The 11,052-nt window shown below is 41.3% G+C and overlaps 1 protein-coding gene and 1 long non-coding RNA gene across 4 annotated transcripts in view; both read right to left on the minus strand.

Moving 5' to 3' along the window:
- Positions 1-7,445, minus strand: part of SLC38A9 (solute carrier family 38 member 9) — a 43,897-nt gene extending 36,452 nt beyond the window's left edge. For 2 of the 3 annotated variants that reach the window (XR_014539639.1, XM_083576188.1), the window contains exons 1-3: positions 7,200-7,439; positions 3,777-3,924; positions 697-829 (exon numbers count right to left, since the gene is read on the minus strand). Coding sequence is in view for 2 of the 3 variants with exons in the window: in XM_083576188.1 (XP_083432314.1) it covers positions 697-829; positions 3,777-3,880 (237 nt within the window). In the remaining variant the exon portion in view is untranslated. Of the gene's footprint in view, positions 1-696; positions 830-3,776; positions 3,925-7,199 lie in introns of all 3 variants that reach the window. The other variant, XM_083576189.1, reaches the window with a different exon arrangement.
- The window catches only part of LOC310744732, a 47,169-nt gene extending 36,452 nt beyond the window's left edge, over positions 1-10,717 (minus strand). The window contains exon 1 of the long non-coding RNA XR_014539715.1: positions 10,659-10,717. This is a non-coding gene — a long non-coding RNA (uncharacterized lncRNA). The remainder of the gene's footprint in view (positions 1-10,658) is intronic.
- Between the last annotated feature and the right edge of the window lie 335 nt (positions 10,718-11,052).

Below are 11,052 nucleotides of genomic sequence, written 5' to 3' on the forward strand. Positions count from 1 at the left end.
TGTGCAAATGTTATTTAATATTTGAGCTTATATGTTGTGTGGGAGGGGAGCTTTTAAAAACTGAAAGGGGAAAAAACCTGGCAGAAGTAAAAGAATGAAAAAAAGAGAAATGTTAAGTGCCCATGTCTGCAGTCCAACACTTACAATCCTAAAAGTACTGTAAATCCAAATGAATTAAATGGAGTTTACTCCTAGTTGTGCGTCCATAATATGGTAGCCCAAGCTATAACATTTAATAAGACAATTGACTCATTCCCATATTATACAATTAAGGCACATGGTTTCTCCTAAAGCAGCTTGGGTACTGTAGTTTACCCCCTCACAGAACTACAATTCACAGCAGTCTTGAACTACAGTCCCCATAATTATTTTTGGGGGATGACGCCATGTGCTTTGAATGGATGGTGTTAATCAGCCCAGTGATAAGCCAAACCATGGTTAAGTGTGAATGAGTAAGTGGGCTGATGTACAGTTACAAAAGCTGCTGCCTCTTTGCTTCTCTCCCCATCCTGCTGCACTGCTAGGGACTAAGTACTGGGACTTAATCCAGCTTAGTATTTTATGTGAACCTGAACTTGGGGCTTGTCTTGGCCAAACAAGCCATGAGTGGTAAGCCCGGCAAATCTTGGTTACACCTCATAGTTTGTTTGGCGCTCCCACACATGGGAGTTTTGCAATAACTTGTCTTTTGCATACCAGTGCTCTATCTGAGGGCGACGCAAGCCTGCTGTAGTAATGAATCCGCTTATTCATTGCTGAAGCTTCATCTGTAATTCTCTGCGTATCATCATTCACAGTAACAATATTTGTAGGTTCTATATGGAATGGCCTGGAATAGAAATAAAAAACGTAATAGTCTTTAAAGCCATAATCAACAGAAGACTAACATTAGAGGTTGATAATGGAACAAAAGAGTCCAGCATTTGGTTCCCACAATGTCCAACCAGATCCTTATCAAAAGCCTATGAGTCAGACATGAGTAAAGTAGCATTTTCTTGCTCATGTCCCCCAGTACACTGCCTTTAATACTGGAAGCACAATTTAGGTGTCATCACAAAGAAAGCTCAGGCTGATGCCATGAGGCTGAAGATCTCAATTTGTGAGCAGGTCTGTTTGGGAGAGTAGTTGCTTAAAGCTGAATAGAGCCTTTTAGGTTAACAAAAACACCTTGAATTTTGCTTGCCAGCACACAGGCAGCCCCATCAAAATTGATGTTGTATGATCATGAAACACTCTCCTACTGCAAATTCTCTCTGCTCAGCAATCTAGCTGCCACATTCTGCACTAGCTGCAACTTCCAAAGCAGCTTTGAGGGCAGCCCCTCATACAGCACACTGCAGTAATCCAATGCATGAGTCATTATAGCCAGATTATCCATGGACTGGAATGACTACATCTGGTGTACCAGCTAAAGAAGAAGAAGAGTTTGGATTTGATATCCCGCTTTATCACTACCCTAAGGAGTCTCAAAGCGGCTAACATTCTCCTTTCCCTTCCTCCCCCACAACAAACACTCTGTGAGGTGAGTGGGGCTGAGAGACTTCAAAGAAGTGTGACTAGCCCAAGGTCACCCAGCAGCTGCATGTGGAGGAGCGGGGACGCGAACCTGGTTCACCAGATTACGAGTCTACTGCTCTTAACCACTACACCACACTGGCTCTCAAGTGTAAAAGCTAGTAAAAGACACTCTTAGCTGCAGGGGTCATTTACACCTCCAGCAGCAATGCTGGATCCAGGTGGACTCTCAGCCACCTGCTTATTTAGAGGGAATGCAGATGGGGTTCACATGGCTGAATATTCCCTTCATACAAATATAATAGAGTTCTGTAGCACCTAACAAATTTACCTTTAAGCTTTCACAGGCTCTGTTTGAAAAGATTTCCTCTACACAGAAAAATGTCAGGGAGGTGGCTAGGCTTGAAGCCTGCCTAAAAGATAGCAACACTGACTGAAAACCTCAACATTGCGTACAAATCAAATTCAAAATCATAATAGTTTTTTAAAAGACACAAACAGTACAAGAGTTGACTCATATCTTTATAAATCAGTTAGCCTATTTGAAAAGATACAATCTCACTTGCTCTGTATCATTTGTTGCATGGAACCACATCAAAACCACAAAGATGGTGATCAATTATGGAAGGAAAGAACCACAAAAACCAAACACTTTTTTTTCTTTTAGCCACAACAGTGTCACTCCAGCTAACTAAATACCAATGAAACTGTCCCCCAAACTAGCAATTTACATATACTCAAGCAGCTTCTTCTTAAGGAAACCAAGGGAACAGTATCAACATTTGAACAATATGGATTAAACATTACCTCGAAGACCTCCCAAACTGAGACAGCGCTAAGTGGCTCCCAAGCGGATTTCTATTACCCACCCACCTCCCTTGACTGTATGCTCTTTTAACGTATAGCAAATTACCCCCCAAGCACACATCAATCTAAGGCTACAAGAACAAGTATTCTCAAAAAGTATCAGCTGGTGGGCCACAAGCTTCCTAACTTTCCAAAAACACACTGCTAATTATAACTGCAAAATTATATTCCCCAGCTCTGTTGCTTTTTAGAGCTGATTCACACACATAATTTATCAGGTCTTGTGACAAGCTACACCTGCCTAAATTCCCTCTTCTGCGTAACGATTAAAGGTGCAGGAGCACTGCCTTCTCTTTGCATCAAGCCACCCCAAATCACAGCTGATCACAAAGTCTTCTTTGTGGAGCTTGATATTGCACTTTGCAAATTGCATCTGCAAGCTGTGATTGGAACAGAACACAATACTACTTAACTTAAAGGCATGTTCAATGCTCCTAAGCTTTAGGTGTGTTTGTCTGACTCTGTGTAAGGGGGTTGGGGGTGGGGGTGGGGTCATGCATGCAAGCCCCATCCCCTGACCTTGTCTGTGTTGAGCAATAAAGGTCTGTGGGGGAGTTTGCTTGAATGTGAGTAGATCAGGGGAGCCTGCTTTGTCAGGATCACTGATAACGCAAAGGGTTTTACTCATGTTCAGGTGAATGAGAGTAAAAAAAAAACCTGTAGACCTCTCCTGGTCAAAGTACTCCTGCCCGACTGAGCAGTCAGGAAACATATACCAGGAAAACGATCTCTTTCAGCTTCCGCCTTCTGGAAGAAGGTACAGGGTTATAAAGACTAGGACTAGCCGCCTGACAAACAGTTTCTATCCAAATGTGATTTTGGTTTTAAACGCAGTGTAAGGTAGTCTCTATGGGAGTATATTGTATTTAATTATGGGGTATCAGAGTTTTTAGGGGGCTAACCAGGCTGGGATAGCTGGGATATCAGGCTTGTTGTTTTTTGAATGTCTGATATAGATTTTTTTCAATTTCATTGTTCTGTATGGGACAGTGACAATAAAGTTTATTGTAATGGGAGATGGAGCTTGCCCCCGTCTCTATGGACAAGTTTAGCATTTGTGTCTTCAGGCAAATACTCAAACATGCCTTTCGACTTTTTCCCAATCAATGCTACTGCTACGGCATGTGGGAAACTCAGGAACTCCTTTAGATTCCAGGGGACAGCAGCAAGACACCTATTCAGTTCAAATCATAATACATTGTACCTAAACCCAGCAGATATCCTGATGCAACACAACTGTTATAGCCATTCTACAAGTAACATTCAAGTTAAGAGGTTACTGAGCTGGAGGATAAATTGCCGGAACTAGCATCAAAATGAAGAAAATGTGAAGCCAGACCAAAAATACTAATGAATAGCAGTAAAAGAGATCTTAAGTATTTATTTCCTCTCACCTTTTGTACTTAAAGTCTTCTGGGTTAAACTGAATATTGAGGGCCCCAATGTCATTTTCATCACCTCCAACAGGGACCAGAAGAGGACTAGTATCTTTTTCCATATCTGGAGAATGATCTTCTACCAAATGCAGTAAATTATTATAACCTTAAAGAAAGTGAAATAAGTAAGTTATTGCAAGTGAGCATCACTACATTTCCTCAAAATATTATTTCTTCAGGAAGACAGGACCTTCCTTAAGTTTATTAAGCTCTGAGTCTAAAATTGCCTCACTGTAGCATAGATAACCTTTCAATACGCATCTAAGATTTATGTTTTGACATTTCTTTGGCAAAATGGTTTAAATCAGGGGTGGAGAAACTGTGGTCCACCAGAAGGTGTTCGATTACAAACCCCATTATCCCGACCATTGGCTAGGCTGATGTAAACTGGAAGTCCAGCAACAACTAGAAGGCCTGAGATTCCCTATGCCTGCTTTAAAAGAACAATTTACAGTGTATGATTATTCCCCATTGGCAGGGCTTTAAAATACACTGGTTTATTTTTCATTCAAAAACTAAACAACAGGAGTTCTGGACGAACAATGCTGTGCATGATTACACAGAAGTAGGTCACACGGAGATCAATGGCACCCAGGTAAGAGTGCACAGGATTGTAGCCTAAGCAGTAAAATGTTCAAGTGGGACAAATGAGTCCTAATGACTGAAAAACAGTGGGGGAAATTTAACATACTGTCAGGAGAGGTTAGGTGTCAGTGTATTGTTTTTACAGGAGAAGTGGAAGACTGGAAATAGAAATCCATATTCCAGAGAAGGTCCAGGATGTTTTTAACTGATAAGAAACCCCTCCCCCAGAAACTAGCTGATTCAATGAGTAGAAAAGTCAGAGTCATGGGAGTTAAAAGATAACAATGCAAATACTGGTCTGATGTTTACCAGTCACAGAATTTAGGAAGCTACATGATCTTGAGCTGATTGTATAAAGCTATAAAAATGTATAGTAGTAGTTTTTTTCTGGGAAATCTCATTGAGAGGAGGCGTAGAGTTATTTTGAGTTGCAAGTTCAAAGCTTGTTAGCTGCAATATCCTGTGGGTCTGTTTTTGATTACACCCCTTCCTGATTTGCATTTAATAATGTTCACTTTGAATACATTCTAATCCTCTGTCAACTACTATGTTAAGTATACACAATAGTATCTGAAAGTTTAACTGACATAATCCATATAACTGAGGTCAACATCTGAGTTGGAAAAATCTCAAAATCTCTGTTGTTTCAAATAAAGAGGAAGTTGCTGCTTGGTTCAACACCGGATGTGTGTAAGCAATCTGAATAAACACGTTTGCAAATATCTGCTCTTCAAAATAAGCTTTGGAACACCCTAAATCACAGGCAGGCGACCCTGATTCCATCTAAAACTGCCCCATGCATCCCACCCCATCTAAGTCTTGCCTGTCTGTTTTCCCTGTAATTTTATACTTAACAGTGCTTTCGCTCTCTTTCTATATAGCTGCAGAACAACTGGAAACAACAGTATTTTATTTGATTAAAATATTTTTTAAACACTCTTTCCGTAGTTGTATGGCTATGGGAGAAATATCCCTCCAAACCAATAGGTGTCTGAAAACAAATTGGTAGGCTTCTGTAAATTTTAAATTACCTTGGTGCCCCCTTCTGGAGTGAAAGGTGATTCATAATTATTTTCATAAATGAATAATTTGTATGTGCAACACACTAAAGACAACATGGAATAATTTTTACTTGATTTCCAGAATAGTAGCTGCTCTGCTTTTTTGTATATATTTTAAACAAAATTCTCTGTGTACTTGAGGGTAACCTCATCAAGCACAATAGGGCTCAATTCTGAGCAAACCTGCATAGAATCAGAAATTCTAATCTGTGGGAGCCAGATTACTCTTGATATAATGTAGCCTTTGACCAAAAACAAATGCTCACCCCTACCCAGATCATATACAGTGTTACCTCGGGTTAAGTACTTAATTCATTCCGGAGGTCCGTTCTTAACCTGAAACTGTCCTTAACCTGAAGCACCACTTTAGCTAATGGGGCCTCCTGCTGCTGCCGCGCCGCCGGAGCACGATTTCTGTTCTCATCCTGAAGCAAAGTTCTTAACCTGAAGCACTATTTCTGGGTTAGCGGAGTCTGTAACCTGAAGCGTATGTAACCTGAAGCGTATGTAACCAGAGATACCACTGTATTCCCTTGGCTGGAAGACTGTCCCTAAAAGATCTCCCAGCTTTTTGGGGGGTGGGGCAGAGGGAAACTTTTACCCTGTGCCACCAAGCCAGCTCATAGGAATTAAGCCTTTACACCCCAAGATAAGGCCTGGCCCACACAAATCATACACTTCTGCTACCCCTTCCAGAATTCTACCATCTGCCCCAAAGCTTCCTTTTTGCCTATCCTTGTCTATCCACTTACAAATAAGGAAATGGGCTCTTGGCCACCCCACAACCCACCCGTTTTGAGCTACTTCAAACCATATCCTACTGACAGAGGGAGATGCTGTAATGCTGTCTGAACATGCATGTCAAAGCTTTTAAAACCTATTCCTTTCCTTACAATGCATTTCAGGCATGAAGACCCTCATACGGAGTTTTGTTCCCCAAAACATGCAGAGCGGCAGCAGTTGAAGATCTGGGGGTGCCCAAAGCTTATTTCTGGGTACAAAGACCCTGCAGTCCATAGAGCTGCGCGCCCATAGAGCTAAGCCAGCTAGGCAGTGGGGTAAAGCAGCTAAGGAACTGGCAGCGATAAGAATCAAACCAGCCTTGTTAAGTTCCATTTATTTCAATGGGGCATTGTGGGATATATTTAACATTCTCCCGAAATTAGTGGGACTTAAAGATTCTTTACTTCTGGCTACACCATAGGCAGAGTTTTCAGTTCCCTTGATAAATCTTTAAAGCTCATCAGCACGAACAGGCTGACGTTGTCGCTATTGTGGAGCATTTACCACAAACAGAACTTGAGATTTCAAACTTGGATTCTTTTCCTTCACCCACACAAATAAAGGAGCGCTTTTTAAAAAAAAACCTCTGTTGCGCTACCAAAATCCCGCAGATCTCTTTCAACTTGAGATCTGAGGAGAGAGCAAGAAAGAGATGGACTCCTGTTTTCTCTAGCTAAATAAGCCGTTGCCTTCTTCTAACAACCGATAACACATTTATTTGCAAATGTCTGCTATATTAGAGCAGGCACTTGACCACACGAGCAACTGACCCCTTCGCGCTCTTACTCAGTAGCAAGTCTCGCTGAGTTCCGCGGACCTTGCTCCTAGGTAAGGATGCACAGGGACTGCAGTCTAAAAGCTGGTGATCGGTGTGTGTGTGTGTGTGTGTGTGTGTGATTATTATATATATATTTAACGCAAGTTTAAATGAAATCTGATGCAGATTCTGTACCTGGACTCCGCTCCGCCTGATCTCAGTCTGCCACCATTCACCGGTACGAGGCTGCTGCCTCGCTTGAGTCATTTCCAGTCGAAAGCTGTAAACAGGAAGAACTTTTGCTGCTCTCAGCACCGATAGAGCGGACTCCCTCAGTCCTCCATCGGCACATCCGCCATCCAAACGAACGGGATCCGAAGCATGGGATCCACCATAGAGATGTCGACATAGAGCGGCTCCCACGCTGCGCCCATAGAGCTAAGCCAGCTAGACAGCCAGCCGCAGAGATATAACATCTCAAGAGTGACACACGCCGGCTTCCCTTTTCGAGTTTAAGGTCTCGTTATTTCCCACTGCTAAGAGGGGTGGAAGCGCAGGACGGCGCGCCTGTGTAAGGAGCGAAGCGGGTGCAACCCGTTCATTTTGAGAGGCAGATGGCAGATACAGTGATTAGCATTTTCCAGTCCTTTCCTCACAAAGGTGACTTGCCAGATGTGCCATCTGGAGTTGTTTTGGAACAGAATCTCTTCTGACATTAATAGACAGGCAATATTATGTTAAGAACATGATAAAATGCCAGCAGTTTCATAATGGCACCAGCCAAATTGCAATTTCTGCTTCAGAAATTGGTCATTTATTCTACCTGGTCCGTTCCTATATTCAAGTTAATGAAGTTTAATATACTGTAAAATTGAATGTATTCTATCCTTTTTCAACCAGCAAAAAATAAAAAAAAATCAAAAAAATCTCTTCTGACGTGTTCTCTGGTTTAAATGCATGTACCGCCTGTGCGGTGATTTCAGGAGACAGGGGCGAAGCTAGGCTTTATTTCACCCGGATCAAAGACCCAAGGTTGGCACACACACACACACACGCACGCAATGCGCATTTGCGGACATACACACACATGTTGGGACATCACCACGGAAGTGGCCTGCGATATCCTTGAAAGCTTGCGCAAGGAAATCTGTTAGGTGCCACAAGGCTCCCAAATGAATCTACAGCTCTGAAAGAAATCCTGATAACGTGGGAAATGTGCAAGGTTGTACTGAAGACCGGTTTCGGAGATGTATTTCACCTATAAAGGTCAGACATTTCTGAAAAGACTCCCCCTCACCCCGAGTTGTCAGCTTATCAACTTCAGCCCCCCCCAATACTAGATGGTTGCATCTCCTCTCCCAATCTTCACTAAGATATTAAAAACTCTCTTACATTAACAGGTATTTAATGTAAGCAGCTGTCAGTGCCCCTACCATCTTAGAAATTAAGATAGAAACTGGAATATTTCAAGGCTATTCTTATGTGACACAGCCTCCACCCCATTCAGCTTGCAATAAGGAGATGACAATGCCAAAACTATGTTGCAGGGTTTTTATATGCCACTGTTAATTCCCACACTTGCGATATAGGCATAATATTGTTATAGGAATTCTAAGGTCTCATATGTAAGTATATAAACCATGTGTCTGAAATAGTGCAGGAAAACAACCCTGAAGCCATTTTGACTCTCCCAAATTGACCTCAAATATTTCTCTGCAAGGAGGAAGGAAATGGGAAAAGCTTTCCAATTGTCTTTGGATTGTAGGGGCTTACACCTCCCTGTAAATACAGTCTGGCAAGTATCTGTTAAGCTGAGCACACTATCAATATGCGTAAGGGATTCAGGAACTAAGTATTTACCATCTCAAAGGAATGGCCAGGATGCCCAGGTAAAAGCAATCAGTGACCATTATTAGGTATCATGGCAGACAGGTTTTCTGCTGTAGACCTCAGTGATGTATGTATGTTTTGGGGGGTGGTCTTGAGCTACAGGGGAGGCAGTTTTCAAATGTTTATATAAGAACTTTCATACCATTGTTTTAGGTTCCTCTCCTCCCTCCCTGAGCAGGGGACCCTGTTGCAACAGTTTAATAAAGATTATGTTTACTAGCTGCTTTGCTTATCAATATTCTCTGGTGGCCTCTGTTATTTTCTCCTACTAATAAAGAACCTACTTACGGACTCTATATGGTCGGCCACGACTAGACTCAATGGTCAGGGGTACCTGCGGGAGAGGAGGTTAGTGGTTGTTGTTGTTTTAATTCTTGTTTTTATCGTGTATTTTGTATTTTTATATTGCCAGCTACCCTGAGATCTGTAGATAAAGGGCAGTGTACAAATTTAATAAATCAATAAATTATGCAGCACAAAAACTCATACACATATATGTTTTTTATATACTAACCGCCACCATTCAGCTGAGCTGACACTTGAATATACTAAAAGTACACACTCTAGTATATACTTCAGATTTAAGAGCTGAAAAGCAAACTTGCACATTGCTTTTGCTTCTTGTGGAGAATTGCCATGGTGAATCTGTTATGCAACCAATGATTTTTTCAAGTGAAGCACAATCCTTACTGGTGAAGAGCACTTTTAGCTGCGTGCAAGAAGCAGTCATGTGGTTTTTTTGCTGGGTTCCACATACAAATATGCTTCCAATGTAAGTAGAAGAGAGTGAGGCAGAAAGGTAAAGACAATACAGTGTCAGGGTCTGCTTTAGTTGAGCTGTTGCACCCTCAGCCCCAGGCTATATTTACACATGTTTTGTTTTAGTACAAAACTGTACATCGCCTTGGCAGAAAGTTGGTATATAAATGCAATAAATAATAACACCCCCATATGAGTATCTGATTTTATTGTTGTAAACTGCTTAGAAGCCATTTTGGCATATAAGCAGTGGATGTTTATGTATACATCATCATCATAATCATCATTATCTCCAGGCTTAAGTTTTGCATGACTGGCAGAAATTCAACAGTGCATGCTTTCTCATCACAGTACTGCTACCTTGGCCAGTTGAATTGTTTCCTGCCAATCAGCTGGCAAAAGGAGCCAGTCAGAACCAAAAGCGAGTAAAAGCAGCAGATGGCCAGAGACAAAGTAGTAAAAGAGAGTATTGAACTGCTGAAGAGATCCATACCACACATATATACAGCCACTCCTGCAAAGCCGGAGACATTTTTAAAGCATTTTATAAAGAACAGATTTGTCAAATATCAGAACTGAATAGTTTACCTTGGGTCATTTAATAGGTCTTATATTTAATTTGAGCTGCCTAAACTGCTTTGTAAAATTGTGCTTTGAATTCTATGGCAGTCATCAACTTCTGCTGTCTGGCTGAAACCAACTATAATCAGGATGGTGATGATTAAGACTGCATATTAGTAGCTTAAACCACAAAATTTAGTGTAAAAATATGAATAAAAATCATATAGCATCAAGCACAGCACATTACAACATACAGGAAAATATCATGAAATAGTCTGCCAAAACTCTCAACAATTTTCAAGTGTGTGGGGTGGGGGTGGAGTTTGATAACCACTGATCTGGGCCACTTGGCAGACCACCAAACAGTTTTCTCTTTGTAGCAATTGTAATTCAATGGGCTAGATCAGGCATAGGCAAACTCTGTCCCTCCAGATGTTTTGGAACTACAATTCCCATCATCCCTAGCTAACAGGACCAGTGGTCAGGGATGATGGGAATTGTAGTCTCAAAACATCTGGAGGGCCAGAGTTTGCCTATATATGCCTGTGCTAGATGCACTATGATTTTAATTGCTTCTTTTATTTTTATTTTTAATTGCATTTTATTGTATTATACTTTGAATTCCATATAATTCAAAATTGTAAATGTTATTTACAGATCACCTGATTGAAGCTCACAAACCATGGTTCCCAGACCAGTTTGGGAACTGCTGTTCTAGGCTCTAGGACTCTACTTGCTAGAGTCTGCAATACTAACTATAGTTCTGAACATGTTTTTGTGATTAGGAGGAAGTTACATCCATGTCAGCAATTCTTTTTCCCCCTTTTTTGCCATTGTG

Source organism: Podarcis filfolensis (genome assembly GCF_964270895.1).
Source record: "Podarcis filfolensis genome assembly, chromosome: 11".
Lineage (NCBI taxonomy): Eukaryota > Metazoa > Chordata > Lepidosauria > Squamata > Lacertidae > Podarcis > Podarcis filfolensis.